This window comes from Thunnus thynnus, chromosome 23 (assembly GCF_963924715.1).
Source record: "Thunnus thynnus chromosome 23, fThuThy2.1, whole genome shotgun sequence".
NCBI classification, from domain to species: domain Eukaryota; kingdom Metazoa; phylum Chordata; class Actinopteri; order Scombriformes; family Scombridae; genus Thunnus; species Thunnus thynnus.
This window is the reverse complement of record NC_089539.1, coordinates 21,692,122-21,717,149: the sequence shown is the minus strand read 5'-3', so window position 1 is coordinate 21,717,149 and position 25,028 is coordinate 21,692,122. Positions and strand designations below refer to the sequence as shown.

The 25,028-nt window shown below is 40.8% G+C and overlaps 1 protein-coding gene across 1 annotated transcript in view; it reads right to left on the bottom strand.

The window, feature by feature from the left end:
• celf2 (cugbp, Elav-like family member 2) overlaps window positions 1-25,028 on the bottom strand; it is a 229,030-nt gene that overhangs the window by 172,060 nt on the left and 31,942 nt on the right. The window contains 1 exon segment of the mRNA XM_067581502.1: window positions 6,853-6,888. Coding sequence (XP_067437603.1) covers window positions 6,853-6,888 — 36 coding nt within the window.

The following is a 25,028-nucleotide window of genomic DNA, read 5'->3' as shown; positions in this document are numbered from 1 at the left end:
AATGAATACACAAGCAAATCAATTCAAATCTGCCCATTATGCCTGTTTTCTGGGTCGTATAAAACATGCATAATGGGCCACACTATAGGCACACAGCACTGTATGTTGCAGGCAGCCGTAATAAGCTAAAATTAGAGGATCATTTGTCATCATTCCCAACACCGTTACATATTGTAAAATCAATTTCATATCCACAACGACATCGACGGGCTCATGACGGCGTATTGACGGACCGAGAGACACATCAGAGCATTATGGTGGTAATGTTAACACTGGTATGTTGTGTGTGTGCGTGTGTGTGTGTGTGTGTGTGTGTGTGTGTGTTTGGCTGTCGTGCTCCGCCGGTGTGATGATGTTGCTGTGTAGTGAGACTCGCTAATTGGCTCACCTGTCTCTCAGCCATCTGGAGCCTCTCAAAAAAAGGAGAGAGGTGGAAAAAAAAAACACACACACACACACAAAAAAGAAAACGTCACACCGAGTTTCCCTAACATCACACACACACACACACACACACACACAAACACGAATATGTGCTCTCATACAGAAACAGACAAATGTGGAAATGAGCAAATGTAAATGAAACAGAGCAAATGAAAAGATATTTTTCCACATCACGCCGTCGTTATTGAAGGGTTTTATTTTTTGCTTGAGGAAGTGATTTAATAAACAAAAACAACCAGTGTGATTTTTTATTCCGAGTGGTATAGTAATCATACAAACGCCTCGGAATTAATATGATAATGATTAATTATGGCAACAACAAGGTTTCTGCTGGGGTAGAAGTCGCTAGCGAGAGCGAGCGTGCAATCAGGAACCGGATTACGATGAATGTACAGCGATAAAATAACAAGTGTTATAAATAAATATTGTTTTTTGTTTTTGTGAAGCACTGCCATGTAAAGAAGAAGACACACCCTCAACTTGAACACCTCCTCGTCAACCCCTCCCCCCCCCCCCCCCCCTCACCTCAGAGAGCATCAGCTGGAAGAAAAAAAACACTCCACTATCCCAGAAAACCCTGGGGCATGGCGCTCCGAGTGTGTGTGTGTGTGTGTGTGTGTGTGTGTGTGTGTGTGTGTGTGTGTGTGTGTGTGTGTGGTTTGGATGAATCTGCTCTCATACCAGCAGTGTATCAGAAGGATGGATGATGTGACAAAACGTGTGTCTCCATACATGTGTATGTGTGTGTGTGTGTGTGTATCAACAGAACAAAGAGGTCACGACGTCTATCTGATAACCATGGCAACGTCTGTCACCTCACTGCCATCTAGGATGTCCAATTTAGCCAATTATCATATTAAATAATATTACTAATAATAATCTTATCATTATTATTATTAGTACTAGAAGTAGCAGCAGTATTTCTATACAATAATAACCAATAAGGATGAATTAATATATAAAATAAATAAAATAACAATATACTATATGTACCATACATTAAAAATAAATAATAAAATAAAATAAAATAATAAAATATAATAAAGAAAGAAAACATAATTACATTCCTGTAATAATTCAATATAGTATGGCAATAAATAAATAAGTATGATTATAATTATTGATTTTATGGGAGGATATAACAGCCTTAATAAAGGCTCTGAGACCAGTGGTATGTGAATGTGTGTGTGTGTGTGTGTGTGTGTGTGTGTGTGTGTGTGTGTGTAATAGTTTTTACTCCCTCAGTACCCAATGTGTTCCAGGTCAATGTACACACACACACACACACACACACACACCCCTCCCGAGCCACTGTATGTTCACCTGCCACCTACATGTGTGTGTGTGTGTGTGTGTGTGTCCTGTCCATGTCACTCACAGAGAGAACGAAGACGTTCCTGAGAGAGAAGACAGATTATGAAGAAAGTGAAGGAAGAAAAGATGTCTAGAAACTCTGTCCAGCTCTCTGCAGACCCCCCTCCTCCCCTTCCTCCCCTTCCTCCCCCCCTCCTCCTCCACATCCTCTCCTCAGCTCCCTCCTCCCTCCTCTGTCCCTCCCCGTCATTAGCAGCTCTTCATAATTCATGTGTTTGGATGAAAAATGAATGAACAGCGGGCATGACACCAGCACAGCCTCGCACAATTAAAAACCCAACGAGAATCTTAATCCCACTTTTCCTGCCGTGACAGTCCTGATTGGAAGAGAGGCAAGGGGGAGCGGGGGGGGGGGGGACATGTGACGTTCAAAGCCTGAGACCAGGTGGGAAAAAACGAGGGCAGACGGGCATCAGTTCACCCAAATGACCCAAAAACAGATTTCCTCACTTATGTCTGATCTAACCATGCAGATACAGAGTTTTTAGATTTCTGTCTCCGCTCCGAAACAGTCGAAGTGAACGGAATTTCATTTTCTCTGGATAATTCACACATCTCATTGTCAACAGTTTCCACAATAAAATAAAAAAAAAAAAACTGTATTACCATATCAGATATCTGAGACTGAAACACACCACAATTCACAAGTTAGAGCGTCAACCGTTGTTGATTAGCTTGAAGCCTCTTTTGATGTGCTTTAGTTTAGAAATCCAATTGAAACGTGGTGACATTTGGTTGAACACTCTGAGGTGTGTTTTATTGGGTTTTTTTGGTGCGTTTCAACCATAAATAACTTTACTTGGAGTTAAAGTGGCAATAAATCTTTTAGATAACTGTTACTAAATAATTTAAGATCTAATTAGTTGCTTTTTCCAGAGATTTCAACCACAAATTTGCTGTCTTCCTTAGCGAATAGAACTGTTATTTACACCGTTGGATGTAGTGGAAAGCCCTGAAACGTATAACAAGTAGACCTTGAGATAGTACAAATCCCAAGGTCGAGACTGAAGAGCCATACTCATGTTTTAGAGACAAATATCTCTAAAACTTTCTCGTTTAGGTGACCTGATCGTTTAAGTGCCCTTCAGCTTGACGCCAAACTCTTCACCTGCTGCTCTACAGCCTGTGTTTAACTGTCAGAACAAGAGAAGAAGAGAGACGACGGTTTTCCTTCCTTCTTTTTCTTTCCTCTTTTTCCCCTGAGACGAAGGAAATGACTAAATTTTGAGTTACTGGCAGAATAAGAAAACAAACAGGAGACTGTTCTCAGGCCTGTGACATCATCGGCGTGTACTGTATTTGCACAAAATATGGCATCATCTTCCCGATAGTCTTTTTTTTGTTGTATCCTGGTGCTAAAAGATCTCCTCGCCGTCATGGCCCAGCATTTTTTTTGCCGGTGGAGCGTTTTTTAAAGGAAACGCGTCTTCCAGATTGTAGCTCTTGCTGGACATTTTTCTCACTGGGGGATAAATTAGAGCTCAGGAAGTAGCCTTTAACACTGATAACTGTCACTGGCGAGAAGGCAGAATACTCCAGCTAGTGTCTTCTGACTGTAGTGAGCCAGTTTTTTCCCCCCATCTCATAAATATTCAGATGTGGGAATACTGGGTGGAGGCGGGGCCAGAAGCGGCGCACTGAGCAGTCGCTGTAGCGAGGGACCGCAGTTGTCATGTGGCAACCGGGGAGGCAATAACGGACGCAGCGTACCGGGACGCCACATTGTGTGAATCCCTGTAATTATAGTCTCTGCTGTCTATGTGTGTCTGGCTCTGTAAACAGGAAGTGTGTGTGTGTGCATTTGTGCATCTCTCTCTCACACACACACACACACACACACACACACCTGCAGCCCTGCCAAAGAGGAACTTGAGGCCTTTCGAGCGCTGTTGTATCTGTTCCACTCGTGAGCTGATGCTATTCATACGCTAATCAACGCTTGTTTACGCCGATTTGTGTGTTTTTTTGTTGTTTTTTTTTTGTTGTTTTTTTTTTTTTTTTCCACGTGAAGGCGTCCTCCCCGTCTCAGGAGGTCATGTCAGAGCCAATAGTAGGTTTGCGGCTCATAATGACTGATGCTGAAAGGCATCCGTGGAGCCACGCTCGCTAATTATCAGCTGTGTGCCTTCAAAGCACATTATCAGCACAAAGACCTGCTATTATACACACACACACACACACTCGTACAGACACATATACACACTCACACGCACATGATCCCTTCACACCCTTTATCACCCCTGTTTCCGGCATCAACTCTTCCTCCTCCCAAACTGTCTTCTTCTCTCTTGATTGCTGTTGTCCTCTTTTTTTTTTCAAACTCTTTCCCTCTTTTATTTCCAACACACTCCTTTTCTCTGCACACTATAACTCCCATGATCCTCTTTTTCCTCCATCCCTACTCCGTGTACTGAGCCCCGTTTTCATTTCCTGTCTTCCCCTTATCCATCCCAAATTCCCTCATCCTCTCTTTCAGCTCCCTTGTTTCCACTTTTCCAATCTTACCCTATCCTCCTCCTCTGCACCGCTTCCCACCTCCTCCTCCTCCTCCTCCTTCAGCTCCTCTTCCTCCTCCCGGCCCAAAACAGACGCTAAAATAACGAGCCGGGTGTCAGTCAAACCGCCAGAGAGCTTCATTAGAGGAGGAGAGCGCACAGGATCAAATTATACGCCCAGTTCTCTTTTGTGTGATTGTGTGTGTGTCTGTGTGTGTGTGTGTGTGTGTGTGTGTGTGTTTGCAGGGGATTGTGGGGGGTCGGCGGTGGTGACGGCAGCGGTGAAGGGAGAGGAAGTAAACACACATTTTCGGGAATGACGCAGCTGTGTGGCGGATTAGTGTGTAACACGCAGCGTTCGCATGTGTGTGCATATGTGTGTGCATGTGTGTGTGTGTGTGTGTGCGTGAGCTCATGCGACAGTCACAGCCTCGCCTATTTTCTCCAATCAGAGAGAAAAACAAAAGGAAACTATTTTGCCTAATTATTCACAGCCACACTCATCGTCTTCTTTCTCTTCCTCCCGTGTTTTTGCTTCCTCTTCCTCTCCGCGGCCTCTCGTTCTGTGCTGAAATCTCGTTTTTGATCTGAGTTGATTTACCTGCTGCGTTCGCCTGTCAGGTGTACTGATATATGAAGGAGCCATCATTAAAGGTCAATAATATCTATCGATTATTGTGCCACAGTACATTTCATACCTCATCTTCCTCCCTGCACTGCTTAAGATAAAGGCAACCAGGCTAAATTAATAAAAACATTAATAATAAATAAAAAGTTGAATTCTTGGAGCTACTGGGTTACTTAAAGGGCTACATCAGTGATCTGGCATTCAGCCCATTAAAATCTCATATTCTTTACATTACTGCCGAGCGTTTTTCCAAAACATACCGTACGTTTTTTAAATGGATTTCTTTCCTTTCCCATGGTGCCATTAGATTCAGTTCATTTCATCACAGAATGAGAATCAGCTCGAAGAGACTTAAAACTCGCTGGAGATAGGTGATCCATCACAGGGAACATTTTGTCACCTTTGTCTTTTTTTTTTACCCTCAAAGTTACATTATTGTGATTGTAGGAAGCTGTGACTCCACTGAAGAGACAACATTTACAATTTCCTGTTTTATGTTTGCTTATTGTTTTGCCTGCTACGTGTGATTTTTCTGCTTTTCTGCTGCGGCAACCGCCTCTCAAAATTCCAGAGTGTCATTGAACGCACCAGCAAGGATATAGTTCAGAAAGGTTATTTACTATTTGTACAACCTGCAGCTTATGTATCCTCTGCAATCAAACTGACATACAACACTTCATTCAGTCACAATCACTTTGTGTTTCACTGCATGTGAATACAAGGTCGTGTGAATTTCAAGCATTTAAAGGGTTGGTTCACTCAAATTCCTAGTGGTATCCATGCAGATAACTTTGGTTTCATGTGCTGAGGTTTTAAATATTTCCATCTGTGAGATTTATTGTTTGCGGTGCTCAAGACATTAAAAAATTACATTTGAAATATTCAACAACAACATATTTTCCCAGCAGCGGTATTGCTCTGTGCTGACCTATAGACAACAGTTGTCATATTAGGGACTATTTATGCAGTAAAAATTAGTTAAAAACTCAAATTCTTGGCAAATAAAACCACCAACTGCCTGTATGACTGGATACAACTGGAGGTAGGTTAGAAAATACACAAGTGACCTTTTCAAAATGTGACAAAACACAACTAAATGTTATGTATAGTATAGGTAGCAAGATGTCATCCAGAATTATAATGGCCAATGACCACACTTATAACAATGCCTGCTGATGCATTATGGATCCTATAAATGTTTATGAGACACTACTGAGATCTGTAATAACCAGTTATGAACTCTTGCACTTGTAGCTCATACAAATTGGAATATTCTGTTAAAACAGTAAGAATGATCTCTGATCATAAAGCATTGTAGGTGTATTATATCTCTTTATGAGTCTTCTTATAATGTATGGTGGGTCAAACAGGTGGAAAAGTGTTCCTACTGTTGAGAGGAATGGGTGGGCGGGAGAGGGGGGGAAGTGATGGTTTTCAGGGCAGGATATTCGTCCTTTTCCTGTTAACTCTGCCTCAGATGAGAAATAGGTACTGCTATTTTAAGATCAGCTCTTATTTAAACCTTCTTTTCCCCTTCTCCCCTCCCCTCGCTTGATCTGTCGCTCTGTCGCCGAAGGGTTTAGTTTAATGACCCTCCTCGGCCGTAGATCTGAGCCGCGTCACATCTCTCCATTCCAATTTCCCTCTTCTCTCGCCCCTCATTTCTGTCTCTCTATACCCACCACCTGTCTCATCTTCCTCCCGTCCTTCTACATTGTACCCCAACCCCCCCCAACCCCCCCACCCCTCTCAACACCGCTCCAGTGTTGAAGCTAAAATAATTGTTGATGCGGTCAGTGTTTGGCCCGAAGCCTGGAGATACTCTGCCTCATTGAGAATGAGGTCGAAGAGAAGGAGGAGGAGTAGGAGGTAAAAAGGAAAAGAAAAAGACAAGACGAAGTGTAACTGTACCTTTGTATCGGTCCAGAGAGGTCACTGGCGTCCTGCCTGTAACACAAGAAGAAAAATACATTTTTAAAACATTAAAAAATATATATTGTTATAAAAAATATTAACCAAAACATGAAAAATATGATATTAAATCAATTTATAATGAAAAAGAATAAAACACAAGTAAAAAGCGAACATTTTTTTATGTGAAATATCACTTATATTGTGTCTCAAAGTGGGGACACTGATTCTCTCATTTTATGCTGATGACATACTGGTGTCAGTATGGTCACCAGTAAGACATGTTCTCCATATTGGAAGTGAAAGATTGACCACAAACTTTTTCCTAAACAGCTACTGATTATGTGGTAGATAGATTTTATCCATTTATTTATGTATTTGTGTGTGTGTGTGATAAAATTAGTATGGATTTTCTACTTAAAAAAAAAATTAAAAAAACATGCGCACTGTGCAGCTGCAGCAAGATGATGTAATATAGCGATATATTGTTTGTCCCCACACTGTAGAGCATGCACCCATTATTTTTCCAACCCTGTTCCCACCAATGGTGACATTTCATAACCACTTTGACCCACGAAACACCCCAACCCTCAAGTTTTGAAGCGTATGTTAAGTCGCTAAGTCAATCGTGTTTCTTTCACCTGAGAGCCAAACTCTGGTCTGTGGTATCAAGAAATGAAATGGAGATGTTAATACATGCTTTTATCTCATCACGCTGTCTTAATAAATCTTCCATACACCACCTACAAACTGTCCAAAATGCTGCTGCTAAGCTTTTAACACTGTCCAACGGATGGTCACATATAACTCCCATTTTAATCTCACTGCACTGGCTTCCAGTAAAATTTTAGAATTCATTTTAAAATTTTGTTGCTCACTTACAGAGCCCTTCATGGCTCCACAGTACATAACGGGCCTTCTGCACCCCTACACCACTAGTCGACCTCTTAAATCCTCCACTCAGGACTTTCTAAGTGTACCTCGTACACGTTTTAAGACCCGGGGGGGATCATGCTTTCCAGTCAGCAGCCCCTAAGCTTTGGAACAGTCTTCCAACAAGCTTAAGGTCCTTGGATAATGTAGACTCTTTTAAAAAGCAGCTAAAAACCCATTTGTTCAGACAGGCATTTGGGTAGTATGTGCTATTTCATCTGCTCTCCTTGTATAGTTTATCTGGTGTCTTTGTTTATATTAAATAAACTTTGCTTGCTTGCTTGTTCAAATCTATAACTTGAAAATAAAATCAGGAATATCTGGGAGATTAGCAACCAAAAAGAGAAACTGCACAGTAAGTAAAAATCGAAGATAAAGATATATTCAAACGACTACCATAAGACAGCTCTGAACCTTAATCCCCATCATTGCCTTGTAGAAATATATACACCAAAAAAAAAAAAAAAAACAGATAAAAAACACAAAAAGATGAAAAAGATGTGATTATCTATAAGAGAAAAGTCAGAGAAATGACCTGAAAAAGTTTTCAGCCACCGAGGGGCCAATGTGGAAAACTATGGTAACTGATCCCCTTTCAGAAAATGTTTACACTGAGAATGTACCTTTTTACCTTAGTAAGTCATTTTTCCCCCAGACTATGATTACATCATTTTTTAGTGATGCCATGTTTACAGCAGCCTTGTTTCCAAAATTGAAAATATGGCACTGCAGCTCTTAACATTGTAGTAACTGAATTTTAAACAGCTGGGCGCCAATGACGGCAATATTTGTGGAAATATGATACAAATCATAAGATACTGGCAAAGCAAAACACACACTGGACCATCTAAATAGTAAATTGGTCTTGTCTGTCCTTGGGAACAGTAGAGAAACTTCTTCATTCCACTGGGTTTTCTAATTCCCTGCTGTTTTCCTCTCCTTCCCCTTTTTTGTTTTATCCCTTCCTCCAATCCTCTGTTCCTCTTCCACTGCATGTAAATAAATTGGTCCCAAGGTCCCACCACTAGACACTCTATGTGTGTGTGTGTATGTGTGTGTGTGTGAGAGCCAGCATTACTCAGTGACACACACAAAAACACAAACATACACACACAAAACCCTCCAGAGCTGCACCGAATTAGTCCGGGTTTTATGTCACAGAGGTAAATAAAATAATAATAAATGAGCAACGCTGTCATTAGTAACCAGAGTGTGTGTATGCGTGTGTGCGTGTGTGTGTGTATTATGATGAAATGCGGAGAAAAAACTCCTCGCTCCTCCTCAACACAGTGGCCAATCACTGCTATCACCACTCTTTGCATTTCAAAGACACACTCTTGTCTATTTCATCTCCGACCATAGAACGCTCATCCTGTTATCCTGCTACATGCACACACACACACACACACACACACACACACACATACATACACGCACACACACACACACACGCACACACACACACACACACACACACACGCACACACACACGATAGCCACCTCCGCTTCAGTCCATTTTCCCAATGCCATGAATTATGAAAAAGGATAAATGGAACATCAAACACACACTGCACGCACTCACAGGTTTACACACCACACACACACACACACACAGAAAGAACACACACCTAAACTCTTACACACAGAACTCTACTACATACACTATCTCTCGCAAATCTACATACATATATACATGCAAAACATTTACACTAGACACTTCTTATTACTTATTAACTCACATATTACAGCTGGATGTTAAAACATTTTCCTGCAGCTTAAATGTAACAGAAACAGTCAGCTCAGTTATAAAGAACCTGATAAAACTTCATTACAGTAACTTTTATGAGTCTGATGACACTAAAGACAGCGCTGAGCAGCTCCTCTCATACAGTTGAGGAGAAAAAAAAACATTTATGTCTCCTCTGACCTGACAAAACAATCTGATAAAGTAATTTCATCTCATTTTCACTCTATAAAGTCATCTTCTTTTGTCAAAACAAATGAAATTTGACTAATAGGGTGAAATGACCCCACTTATATCGCGCTCTTGCTGTTTCACAGCAGGACGTTTCAGTGCCTCGATGAATCAACAAAAAATCCCCCCCCCAAAATAAAGTGAGAGTGAGAGTTTCACATAGCATTTTGAAACCTTCGCTTCAATGCTCAAGATTTGTTTTTTAAAAATTAATCTCTTTATTTGGAACTATAACAACTCATTCGTGTTGTTTGTTTTTGCACCGCTGTTCCCAGAAATGACCTGTCAGTCAAACACAGTCAGAGCAGTCTGAGCTGTGGGAATTTTCTTTTCTTTTCTTGTGTTTTCAGTCACGGTGGCTGCTGATGCTAACTGCTCAGGTCTTATTCTATTTATAATAATAAAGCTGAGCTGCACTTTGCATACATAGTTCTTCTATTTTTAATTTTGCCGTCCAGTGAAAAAGCACAAATCTCTGGTTATTTTATATAAACAGGCAGGTTGAATCCTCCTTTACAGGTTGAGAATATTCCCCCTTTAAGATAAATAAAACAATATAAAAATATCAGATTACCTTAAAATGCATATTTAACAATTTGTGTAGAGTGTCTTATTGAAAATGTTTATCAAAGCTGTTTTTTGAGTAGTTAATTGACCATGACATTGTAGCTGAAACTGACAGTTTTCTGCCCAGTCGGTTAACCCTCCTGTTGTCTTCGGGTCAATTTTGACCCGGGAGGACAACAGGTGTCATTATGTGCTGTCATCAAAAAAATAATCCATCAATATATTTTCCTCTGATCTCAACTATAGTTAAAATAATTCATCATTTCTTAGTCAGGATACTGTTTTGAAACCATTTCAATTTTTTTGATGACAGCACCTGTTGTCCTCCCGGGTCAAAATTGACCCGAGGACAACAGTCTGGTTAAAGTTTGGACGCCAAAATCCAGCATGGGGATATTCTCTGCCTTCTCGGAAAACACATTAAAATCTATTTTGATGGCACAAAGTTTAAAACAAGGCTGATTGTTGCAGTTCATGAAAAATGTACTTTTTGGGAATACACGGCTTTTATAGGACTGAAAAAATCTTAAAATTTCTCATGAAGATGCTATTGGCTGAATCATTGATAGTCACTGAGAAGATCAAAACAGACAGCTGTTTTTTGAGTAGTTAATTGACCGTGACATTGTAGCTGAAACTGACAGTTTTCCGCCCAGTTGGTTAACCCTCCTGTTGTCTTTGGGTCAATTTTGACCCGAGAGGACAACAGGTGTCACTATGTGCTGTCATCAAAAAAATAATCCATCAACAAATTTTCCTCTGATCTCAACTATAGTTAAAATAATTCATCATTTCTTAGTCAGAATACTGTTTTGAAACCATTTCAATTTTTTTGATGACAGCACCTGTTGTCCTCCCGGGTCAAAATTGACCCGAGGACAACAGTCTGGTTAAGGTTTGGAAGCTAAAATCCAGCATGGGGATATTCTCTGCCTTCTCTGAAAACACATTAAAATCTAATTGGATGGCACAAAGTTTAAAACAAGGCTGATTGTTGCAGTTCATGAAAAATGTACTTTTTGGGAATACACGGCTTTTATAGGACTGAAAAAATCTTAAAATGAAGGAGCTATTGGCTGAATCATTGATAGTCACTGAGACGATCAACACAGACAGCTGTTTTTTGAGTAGTTAATTGACCGTGACATTGTAGCTGAAACTGACAGTTTTCTGCCCAGTCGGTTAACCCTCCTGTTGTCTTCGGGTCAATTTTGACCCGGGAGGACAACAGGTGTCATTATGTGCTGTCATCAAAATAATAATCCATCAACAAATTTTCCTCTGATCTCAACTATAGTTAAAATAATTCATCATTTCTCAGTCAGGATACTGTTTTGAAACCATTTCAATTTTTTTGATGACAGCACCTGTTGTCCTCCCGGGTCAAAATTGACCCGAGGACAACAGTCCGGTTAAAGTTTGGAAGCTAAAATCCAGCGTGGGGATATTCTCTGCCTTCTCTGAAAACACATTAAAATCTAATTGGATGGCACAAAGTTTAAAACAAGGCTGATTGTTGCAGTTCATGAAAAATGTACTTTTTGGGAATACACGGCTTTTATAGGACTGAAAACATCTTAAAATTTCTCATGAAGAAGCTATTGGCTGAATCATTGATAGTCACTGAGAAGATCAAAACGGACAGCTGTTTTTTGAGTAGTTAATTGACCATGACATTGTAACTGAAACTGACAGTTTTCTGCCCAGTCGGTTAACGCTCCTGTTGTCTTCGGGTCAATTTTGACCCGAGAGGACAACAGATGTCATTATGTGCTGTCATTAAAAAAATAATCCATCAACATATTTTCCTGTGATCTCAACTATAATTAAAATAATTTATAATTTCTTAGTCAGGATACTGTTTTGAAACCACTTCAATTTTTTTGATGACAGCACCTGTTGTCCTCCTGGGTCAAAATTGACCCGAGGACAACTGGAGGGTTAAAGTTTGGAAGCTAAAATCCAGCATGGGGATATTTTCTGCTTTTTCTGAAAATCCATTAAAATCTAATTGGATGGCACAAAGTTTAAAACAAGACTGATTGTTGCAGTTCATGAAAAATTAACTTTTTGGGAATACACGGCTTTTATAGGACTGAAAACAAGCTATTGGCTGCATCATTGATAGTCACTGAGAAGATCAAAACAGACATGTGTTTGTGTGGAAATGTCATAGATTACCATATGAAAATCCTTTAAAAAAAATGACTGCAGGGACTTTATCATTGCATAAGAGATCATTTTTAGGCCTGCACCTATTTTCTCCTTTTAACATTTTCCATTATACTGACTGACTGTGACCAGAATCTCATTAGCTGGTCTACTACAGAGCTACTTAATAAATAAACATGTCTTATTAAGGTGTAAGTGATGATTCTGTTTGAAAACCAAAACCTTTTAGGGATGATTTCTAGCGTATCAATTGCCCCTAGTTGGTCTGCATAAGTCGAGCCGACAAGATTTGGGTCAGAATTGATCACTGGGATAGAGACAGATGGGAAAACAGCATCCAGGTGGAAACAAGCCAGACTTATGCTTCATGACGGACAGCTTTTTGGCGACGCGTGTGAACCCGAGCACACACTCCTACAGGCCTCTCGCGCCGGCCGCTGCAGGCCTGGCGGAGACGTAAAACGAAGATGAAACATGAGGGAGTCCTCGGGGCGACGGTGCCAGAGTCGCCGCAAAGACGGAGCAGGTGGCAGGACCCGGCGAGAACCACAGGCATATTTGGACACATTGTGATTAACAGAAGACTTGACACAAGCATACACACACACGTACACACACGCTGTATTAGTGCTACATGATGGGAGACACTATGAGCCAGCTGTCACGGCACTACTGAACACCATCGATGACAAGAGCATTCCCACGTTAGAGCTTTTTAAAGTGATTCCCCCCCCTCCTCCTTCGCTCTGTTTCTTATAAACACACACAGACAAAGATATATTGGAAGCGACGTGGATGCTTCTATCACGGTGTGAAACACAACATGCTGTGTTGAATCCTTATGGGACTGGTGTTAACCCATTATCAATGACACAAGAAACCAGGTTACAGAGAGAAATCAGGTTACGGGAAAAAAAAAACAAGTTCACATGAACTGCAGTAACCTGGGTAGAGCAAAACCTGTGTTTACATGAATCATTTCTGGTTTTCTGCGGTTCAGTCTGTGTTTTATCTCAGTTTTATGAAGACCAACACATTTAGACTTCCTCTAAAAGCCACTATTCTTCATTTTAGTCACAGTTTTTAGTTGGGACTTTGAATCTATCTGTCCAGGTTTTGACAGATCTGTCTTTAAGATTCACAGCTCCGCCCAGTACAAGGGAGGTAGATGACATTTAGTTTCCATTGCTCACGGAATTAAAAAAAAAAAAAAAAAAAAAAAGGAAACGTAAACAAATTCAGTGGCAGCATCACTTCCCAGAAACAATGACCCTGTTACCAGACTTTGTCGGTTTTTCATTAGAACTCCTCTTCTTAAAATAAATAAGTCTCAAATGAAAATAGTTGGTCTGCGCTTCATACAACCTGTTGAGACTGTTTAAATGTGTCTTTTCACTTTTCTGCATAAAACCAATAGAAACCACTAGAGGTAGAAATAAAATGTTTGGTTTTTTGGGGGTTTTCTTTTGCAATTTGGGTGAAGCAACCATCAGATAAAGGACGCATCACTGTGACTGATTTGTTCTCTTTCATCCCGCTGCACTGTTGCAACAGTGATACTTTCTGAAGACTTTGTCAAGCACATGCATGCAGCTGCTTATTCATACACTAAGAATTCAGTTTCCCCCAGCAGACAACAGAAATTGCAAATTCAAAATAGCCTGTTTTGTCTGATCAACTGTCCAAAACACAAAGATATTCAGTTACGATAGAAAATAGTGCAAAGCAAGCTATATTATTAATGAGTTATCATAATTGTTGTATCATAATTGTGGATACATTTGAGGTTTTATCCTCCTAAAAGCCTGGAGAGAGAGAGAGAGCTTTAGCTTGGTCTCTCTTTCTGTTCCAAAATGATTTTCTCTCCTCCGTCATCCTCCTCTCAGCGGCCCATCTGTGTCGTTCTAACACTCCAGTTTTTTAACACTTCTCTCCTTCTGCACCTGCCGTCCCGCTTTTCACATCTACACAACCCGCTTTTACACGCTGTACCCACAATCCCCAAACCAATCAACACACCCCGAACACGCAACATATCTTTTAAACACCGATAAATACATCCGCACGCTCGACTTTCACACCCTTCTAAAAACTTCCCACTTCTTTCTCCGTCTCGGCCGCGTCTCCGTCCCAGGTGTGTGTAAGTGTGAGTGAGCGTGTGAGATAGCTAGTGTCGTTCCGCCGAACTGTTGCCAGGTCTTAAGATGATGTCAGACGTAGGCTGGCTGGCTGGCCCGCCTCCAGATGGATCTAAACTCTCCCATTGGAGGATGTGTCTTGTAGACGGTCGTGCCAAAGCGCTGAGGGGGTAAGAGGATTGGACGACATCGAGACCTGAGCTACACCGACGAGCTGCCGCTTCATTAATCATCCTCTGACTGATGCTCCATTCATGGTGCATCGGGAAAGACAAAACTCGGAGTGACTGTGTATGTATCCATGTATTTGAAACTGTTAAGATCTTAAAGGGGTATGCCACCAATGATCTACCTCCACACTAGAAAGGCGCCTGCAAAGCGACTTGTTGTTCGTGCATTGATTGATTTTTTTCACTGTATGAAAAAAAAGCACTACAATGTCCATAAAAAACTTCTCAAACCACTCGTGCAGCTTAATCCACTTCTCTACTGTCCATCTATGTATGTTCCAAGAAAATCATGGTTTTGCCACAAAATGGCTAAATGTGCTACTTCTGTGTTATGCTATCATCCACCTAGAAGCTCTGAGGCTCAGAAGCAATGCATTCAGCCTTTTTCTTTTGGCAAAGTCAGGCGCTGATTGAGCTGCAGGAGTGTTGTGAGAAGCTGCTATGGATGTAAACTATAAATGACATTTAATTAATTAAAGGCTGACCACGGGCGCTGTTGAGTGTTTGATATTGAAGAGCAAGGCTGCATATTATTTGAATTTTTTGATACCGGTGCCAATTTTACGCCTGACTTTCGGTACGAATACAAAAACAATACTTTTTCACATGCTGACAGTTCAAGTTTTGACCTTGGAGATAGTATTTTGACAAAATAATCCTCATTCAAGGTCCGTTTACAAGCTTTTTTCCTGAGCTTTGAACATCTCACGGGGGTTCGTTCGTGGATGGAGTTTGCTGATTAAAATCATGAGACAGAACAAGCTCAACAAAAAGCTAGTAGTGGACCCTAAGTTAAGATTATTTTGTCAAATAATTTTTTGATCATCAAATTGTTAGTTTGAGAAATAAAAAACATGTCATAAGCTTTTTTAAATCTGCAAAATACTACAACAAACTGCTCAAGGAATCAATGTTAATGTTTATTTTTGAAAAATATATGATGAAAAACTAAGTAAACAAACCGAAGAATTTAACCAAGAATTTGATGCAAACATTTGGGACAGTTTTCAATACTCAGCACTTCGGGATGTATAAATAAATACTGTATTTTTTCAAGCAGAAGGCTTAATCCACACATTTTCCTCCAAAAAAAACAGCAAGATTTACTTTAGAATATTGTTGATTTCAGAATGGAAACTATACATGATTAATGTAATAATAAAATATTATTTTACAGTCTATTCAGTCAGCAATTCAAACAGAACGACTACAGTTTGATGCTGGAATTGCTGGGAAATGGCCATCACAATGTAATACACAGCAGTAACAGTGTGCATATGTGCGCTATAAAAAGACTCTGAAACAAGTGCCTCAACAGGCTTCATTCACTGTGTGTATGTGTGTGTGTGTGTGTGTGTGTGTGTGTGCACATAAGTAAGTGCGCGTGCATCAGCGGGGATGCATGCGTTCATGCATGGATATGTGACATATTGAGGACATTTAAAGGCAGCGAGAGAAACGACCTGCGTGGTAAAGGGTGAACAAAAGGGAGAAATGGTAGTAGTATGTTAGGCCTCATTTACCTCGTGATATTCAAAGGGTATGCAGCCTGGACGCAGCACACTTACACACACACGTACACACACACACATACGCACACAGTTGCTATGTTTGCATGTGTGTGTGTTACTGTGTGACCAACGCAAATTGTACAACAACCTTAACTCAGTGGAGGAGAGACTCCTGAATCATCCATCATGCCTATGGGAGAGGAGAGAAGACCTCCCCTCTTTTTGTCTCTCCCTCCTCCTCCTCCTCTTTAATAATAACCCCCCCCCCTCCCCCTCCACCTTCCCTGCATCCCCTCCTCTTTCCCCATTTAATAACAGCGCAACAGATCAGCTCCATTAGCCCAGACCTCCTCACACATGCAAATGAGGCTGGCGTTATGGAGGCACGCGTCACGCATTACTGATGCCGCCCTCCCCGACCCGTCACTGCTCGCAACACAATAAACTGTGCATGTGTGTGTGTGTGTGTCAGAGAGAGAGAGAGCAAGAGAGAAGCATGCATGTGTGTGTTACAACAGTGGTTAAATTGAGATGCATTAAGGTTTTGATTGGGGTGATGGATATGATGCTAGTATGTGCAGAGCCAAGAGCAGGACCATTACTGGGTGGCCGGATGATAAGATTGATCAAAGTGAACATGGGAGAATGACTGGAGGACACAAAATAGAGGGATAAATAAGATGTGAAAAGTAGGGCTAGATGAAGAATATTTAACATACTGACTATATCAAATGGTCTTATTTTAAATTTCAGAATCAAGTCGACTGTTTCCAACTTTTTTGTTAAAGACTAAACTTTTGCGCTCCTGTTTGTCGCCGTGTGGCTTCAGGAAGTACGGAGGCTTCAAGGAAGCATTTGGGACAAAGTCATATAAAAATATCTCCTCTCGATATGTTTTTGTATTATTTGTTTTTGAATTATTCTGGTGAGATGAGAGATACACACGTCTGAGGAGGCAACGGGTAACTTTCCAGTAGCTTGTGGTAAAAACTAGCAAGAAATTTGCATATTTACCTATAAATAGTTCAACCCATAAAAACATGACTTGCGTGACTCAAATGTTACTACAAGTTAGTTGACAACAGAAAGCTGCATTGACAACATATCAGGTTCAGATTACAGTATGAAAATCAGCTCCTGCTGAATATGTTGCCTATCCCAGATCACACAACTGTAAATATAGACTGCATAGCTTGTATTATATATATTACATCAATGCAGCATGAAGAACTGTATTGAATTTTATTATTATGAGACTGTCTGCAATATAAAAATGATACTATTTTTTGAAATCACACACTGTATGTATACATTCGGTAGCACTGGCAGACATAGCCTGATGTTTTTACACTGCTGCAGAAAGTCTTAGTTGCTAACAGTGTCTGTCTTTGGCAACCGAGTAGTATTTGTTGCTTAAATTTAACCAGAGAAGTTACCTTGGAGAAAATGCTCATGTGTGTAATTTTGGACCTGACAAACAAGCTTTATTGTTAGATATGAGAACTCGTTGACTGATCTTTACCACTAGTGTTGCCACTGAATTAATCTGTGAACCATGTAAGTGATAATACCCTCAGCTGCTTTGATATATGAGGGGGATAAACTCCTGGGGGCCATCGATAGCACAGGAGTAAGGTGTAGTTATTGGATTTGCTGCTAGATAGCGTATGCTTACAACTTGGTGAAACTAAAATTTGAACTAAAAGGGAGAAGATTCACAACCGTGGAAGAAAACCAGGAAGAATCGCAGGAGGCTCTACAGATCAAAGATGAAGAACGGATCCTTGACTCTTTGATCGCCATGGGCCCTGCTGTCACCACCACAACCGCTGGACTCTACTGTCTCATGACTGGATGTTGCGGCCGCCCAACAGACCTTTAGACCCAGCTAGGAGCAAAGTCCAAGGCCCTGGTTAGCTCTACTCCTAGCCAGAAGAAGCCATGGACTGCTGGGGTAAACATGGTGGGAAGCTTCCCTTTCGTCCCCATCCACCTCCGGCCCTCGAGCTGACTAACGAATTTTCCATCTTGGACGAGTTGAACTTCCTTCCACTCGCCGGTCGCCTTGTTTGGCACCACCTTCACTCTCTATGGTTGTGTCCAAGCCTCTCCCGTTGACCATCGCTCTCAATTTTTGAATCCTCCCTCGTACAAATATAACGGATTAGGTGTATGACCGTACATGGTCACTACATTACACACCAAAAGTAATGTAGGATGTGTCCAAATCAACATTCATTTTCCCAATTTTGTTGGTTTAACTGACAATTCCTGGTTCCTAGTGGTTCTTAGCTGGTTAATAAACAATGCAAAACCCATCCAGCACAATAGTTAACCTGCTGCTGGTTAAACCAGATCTCCCTTTACTTTAACAAACACCTGCCAGCCATTGATCAAATATTTTCTATGGCATAAACCATTTTTTTTTACCAAAGTTAAATTGTTTTGTGATGCCCACCATTAAAGTTTAATCTCACCATCACATCATATAGTACATCGAATCCTGATGCCTGCTGCTTGATTGTGAGGATCCTGAAAATACTTGGATCAAAGTGACAAGACACAGAGGAGAGGGGTGAGGGTTTAGCTGATACATCAAAGGAAAGGTGGAGAGGCAGACAAACGAATGGATGACAGACTTGAGCCAGGATTAGGTGAAAGCAAACGGATCAAAAAATGTGTGAATGGAAAGATATTTACGAATTTGAGTGTTACAAATGTTCTCCTTTGATCGCAGGCCTGTGATGCTCATATCTCTTTGTAAAGGTGTTGACAGAGAGACTAATAGGGAACCTCAATCACGTCTTGCTACCTTGTTAGCCTTGACGGATGTGCAACATAATTGAGCTGAAATGATGGTTTGTCATAATTGGAAATAATTAAGGCTCTTTTATGGCGATGCTGTTCCGTCTGAAGCTTTCATTAACAGGTTCAATACCGGGACCTTGCTTTTGTCCACTTGAGAAACAGAAAGCAGTCATGTCCTTATCCGTCCTCGTGTCGGTGCTCTTTCAAAACTATGATGAATAGCCTAAACTTCACTTCCCTAAAGCAAAATCATTCCTGGCAGCTGGTTGGCGGTTACTTAGCGCCAAGGCCTCGATGACAAGGTGCCTCATAATAGGCCACCATATCAGATCTGTCGCTGTCCATGTGAATGTGGACCGATAAAAGAAGCTGGGGGAATAAATCAATATCATGAATGCCAGTTCATCAGATTGGGGGGTAGCTCAGATGCCGAAATGTCAACCACTAATCTCTTTAATAGTCTGATATTACATTTTAATCCCAGTCTGATTCCTTCACTCTTTCGTTCAGGCTGTCTGCCGATGCCTGTCAAGGAGCGAGGTGAGGAGGACCGTAAATAGAGAAAGAGAGGTATCAAAATAGAGTGGAAATCATGTGGATTAAAGGCACGGAAAGAGCGAAAAAAGCCAGACAGGAGAAGGAGAAAAGGTGTAAGAGAGACGAGGGAAGTAGTAAAGGAAGAGAAATGGTTGGTTTATGGAGCGTTGTGGCACGCTGCCATTTCAAGTCTGAATTTACAGTGAGGGGTGATGGACTGTGAGAGACGGAGAGGCAATAAAGTGATGTCGATGAGAACTGAGGACAAATTGATATGATCATAACATGTCACATTAAAGACAGGGCTGCCATCCATCAACATGATAAAAGGCCTGCTTCATTCTAACACTAACACCACTGCCATTGATCTCAATGCTTCACTTAGCCAACCGCTAACCATTTATGATAACTATCATTATCCAGTTATGGGCATGGTGACGATCTATCAGCGCTATCGTAGCGTGCGGAGACCACAACCAAAAAGATAACCCACTCACTAATTTGTTGCACTGACAAGCCGGGGGATCACGGAGGGAAATTAGGTAGAAAAGAGAATTATCTCCCTCAATTTTTCTCAATTATGTCATAAAATAATGTGATGGTGATGAAATGACAAAGTGGGTGGAGACGGTTTGTAAAGAGCCACGGATGTTAAGCATCATTTGATGTCAACTTCAAGATGAAAACACAGTTCGCCAGAAAGCAAAATCCTCCTGACAACATGTTTCTTTTTTTTTTTTTTCCACCAGAAGGATGGAGCGGTAAGGCCTTCAGAGAGAGACAGAAAGAGAGCGGAGGAAAAAGCAGCATTGACGATAACTCCGAACATGCTTTTAAATCACCCGTGAGCAAATCACTAAATCAATATCAATTAGGCTGTGAAAGAGCTCAAATGGACAACTGGCTTTGTTTTAAATAAAACTTTTTTTTTTTTAACTAATGAAGTGTGGAGAATCCAATCCAGTCCTGCCCTCCTCCTCCTCCTCCTCTTACTCTTCACTGCCACCCACACTTCTCATTACCACCATGACAATGTAGAAACAACGCTCACGGACAGATGCGCAAACTTAGAGGAAACTTTTTAAATGGACAATATTAGATCTGTCTTATACGATGAATATGATGCAGTTTGAATATTTACTGTAGCTCACTACACAAGTATTTCAATTTCAGTCTCTTGTCCAAAACATTTCTACACAAATGATGTTTATATAAGTTTAAGTGCTGGAAATAATCCTTTTTACAACTTTTACAACTTAGATTTGACCATCATTTCTATTACATATGATGATACATGATAATATTGTAAACATTAGTAGCTAAGATTTGGGGATACGGCGACATCGCAACAACAAAATGAGGCAAGAAAAACAAGGTCCGACAGCTTTTAAACAAGCCAACGGTTAAAGCAGATTATCTAAACCATTTTATTTGGAGGTAAAACTGAAAGTGAGAGCATCCGAAATGTTGGTAACAATCCTTCACTGCACTGAAAAACATTGCAGATCAATTACAGCAAGTTCAATAGGTCAAAGTTGAACCAGGAAGTCAATCTTTAAACAGAGATGGGTGCATACAACAGACAGTTTGGATTTGTTTACGACCCGTCTTACTGCTCGTGGTCTTAGTGATGTCACCGTGTTCCCACATCTCATCAATTAACTTAGAGAGTACACTAGCGTTGTCACTTTTATACCATTTGAATGTGGGAAAAATGAACAAAGACCAGACTGGACTTTTCCTGATGAAATGAACTTGACCTGCTAGTGGGCTAAAAGCAGCATTCCACAAGTTGAAAATTATACAGCTTTTTATCAAACACTTGCTGTGTTATAACCTTATATTAATGTCATCTATTAATGCCATGACCGACATGCCAATATGGTCACTTTGCGGCTGGCAGTGAATACGTTTCGTGCTGTTCTTCATAGAAATGAATCCGTCGTGATTGTAGCCACAACGTAGTTCAGGATTAAGCTATGTGTGTTGCGTTTGAAGTAAGAATTACAAGTTAGTATTGTTTAAAAAGTGACTTTTATTCTTTTATTGATAAGGATGAAGACCAAAACTATGGAAATACAACCCAGGTTGTAGAAATAAACATTTTCCTTTAAGCGTAACTAAAAGAACTGAAGTTGTGTGAAAGTTTGCAACAATGAGTCAGATATATATTTTTCACTGAGACACACACACACACTACAACATACCCAAATACACACACACACACACACACACCATCCCTGGCAGGCAACATGCGGCGAGGCTGCTCAGGGTTGCCATATCATTTTAAACATCCATCAGCTCAGCAGAGATATCATATTAGCTCCTCATCTGCATACGGCGCCGACAGAATGACAAACGAGAGAGAGAGAGAGAGAGAGAGAGAGAGAGAGAAAGAACGCTCTCTCCTCCTCTCCTCCTCCGTTGCATCTCTCTCCTACATGGCTGCCTTTCACCCCCTCCGCTCTCCTCTTTGCTCCCTCTATCTCCTTATCCCTCCCTTCTAACCTCCTAAATTGGATCACCACTGCTGGCAGCGCGTGTGTGAAAGTGTGGGCGCGCATTGTTGCGGTGTAATCACATCTTTTAAATGGAAAAAGGGATGAATCTCAGGAGGAACGATGACCACTGGACCCATATCTGATTCCCCCGTACCCCCATTGGCAGTCTTTGTATCTGTGTATACTCCATCACACCTGCTTTCACGGAGCAATCTAAGACTCCAGCAAACTTTTCTACCTCATACCTCCCACCTTTTTACTTTCTGTCCAGAGCACCTCAAACTTTTATTAAAATACTATACTTTCAGCCAAATCTTTTCTCCACTGGACCTCGAATTATTCAGATTTTTACCCAATAACCCCCACTGACTGGATGTGTTTACGCTGAGTGCACATATTGTGACTACTTCCAGTAGTCTGAGCAAGATAACAATGCAATTTAGCAATTGATATGATTGTTTAAAGTGATATCATACTCAATTATACTGGAAAAAAACTCCCAAAAAATAGTATTTATCCCATCCAATAGTTTTAATTCTTTGAAAAAACTGTATCATTAATTGTATAATCAGTGCACTGTGACATCACTGAAAGGGGCGTGGCTACAAGTGCAACATCTCCCAAGTTTAACACCAGTGCAGCCGCAATTTTCTACCAGTGAAATCAATATTTTCACCTCCTGGTAAACAGTTAAACCTTTAACGGTGACTTATTCCTGCACTAGCAGATGTGAGCTAACCAATAAAACCATCACACCCTCTGATTATCCGATCAAATTAACTATCCTTTCCTTCCTTATTCAATCGTTTACAATGATCACTCACTATCTTGTGTCCTGTCCAAAAAAAAATCCAGTTTAAACAGGAATTACATCACATTAAGGAAGTGAACAAGCCATTTCCTCTTGTCTGTAATAGTTATTGTTTTTAGTCGTGCCAGTTAAAAATGACCCGTGTGTTGCTTACGCCTTCAAAATAGCCACAAAATTGATTTAAAGGTGCCATAACTGGCACTTTGAAGACATACAACACCCCAAATAGCTACTTATGGTGGGTTATTTTCCCGAAATACAGCTTTTTAAGCACTGGGAGCTATAATGCTGGTGTTTTATTGTTTGTTTAACGTATGTGCCCGGGACTCCCTGGAAAGCAGCGTTCATACTGAGTAGATTCAGCAAATTGAAACAGAAATTGAGTGCGCTAATGATGTTGACTCCTTGCCTAAACGCCATATATTTGGCAATATATAGAAACCTGTGAGACCACTTTCAAAGATATAAAGTTTAATTTCTTTCTGTTAGCCTCTTGGCTTTAGTTATTATTGCTGTAAAATCTCTGAAAACCACCCAGTTCTCTGTATTCTCTCTCACTCTGATTCTTACTTATTCTCTCTCGCCCAGTCCCTCCCCTGCCGTCGTCCCCACATGTTGACTGCAGAGAGTGAAGAAGGGTGAGGAAGGGAGGGTGTCATCCATCGCCCCCCCCCCTTCCACCCCACCTCGTCTAAGACACAGACATAACAACACTTGAGAGTGGAAAGGCGATATCATAGAAAACTAGAACAATACCCTGGAACACACTGGTACACAACACCGTGACAATGGCTCCGAGTGCTTGCAACACAACAGGGAGAGAGAGAGAGAGGGAGAGAGGGAGAGAGAGAGGGAGAAAGAGAGAGTTAGAGTTAGAGACAGAGGGATGAATGCAGTAGTATCCTCAGATCTGAAGGCAAATCCCCCTTGGTGTTAGTTCTGCTCGAGCGGCTGGCACTGACACATGAATATTTCATACTGTTGATGTTTAAATCCCATCATTTGTGATCTGGCATGTGAGTGTGCGTGGAGATTCATTGAAATGAGGACGAACAAGAATATATATATATATATGTGTGTGTGTGAGAGAGAGAGAGAGAGTGTGTGTTGATCTATAATGCATAGTTTCAGTAAGTTCACTTGTGATATGCTCTATTGCATCTGTATTTCAGTATTGTGAAAGACGTGGCGGACGCGCTCGTGTGTTTGCGAGTGTGCACGTGAGCCTCCAAGCGCAGATTGCCCCCTTGTTAGCTCATCCATATGCAACTCGGGCCGTGACACATAAAAACACAGCGAATGACACGCATACTTACGCTGGCGCACACACACATGCATATACATTAAGTCCATACATAGTGCATATACAGACATGCAGAAGAGGCTTTACGCAGCTTTGCACTGAGGCTTTTTGCACTTTTTTCTCTCACACGAGTCATGTCAGACACCCAGAGAACCCAATTAGTCCGTTTCAGTTTCAGAAACTAGTTCACGATCTAGAGCATAAAACTAGAACACAAAGGCCTCGATTCCACCAGGCAGTAGTTCACCCTGACACAATAAGGTGTTGTCACCTGTCCTTTCACTTTTTTTAAACACTTTTTTGTTTTTTGGAGTACATTCCAGTGTTTCCGAGTAAATGCGAGAGGCACTCCTGCGTAATAAAATAATATCAAAACTCTAGAAAACTAAATGGTAGAAATTGGTGATTATAGAGTGCCGTACAAAACAAATTACAAAAAAAACTTTATAACAGAGTGGAATAAGTAATGTGTTTAATAAGTCTAATGTGTTTTGGGGTTTTCATTTTTATATCTGTTGTCTGTTTTATTAGTTTTGTTTTAGTTGCATCACTTGCAATGCGTCTAATAATTAGCGAATCAATTAGATTTTATTAGTAGATTGTGGTTTTTATAAATGGATCAATTTGTTTTACCGCTTGCCTCTCACAGAGAGAGAGCCGACCGGAGCGTTTGTCTTCATCCCTAAGGCT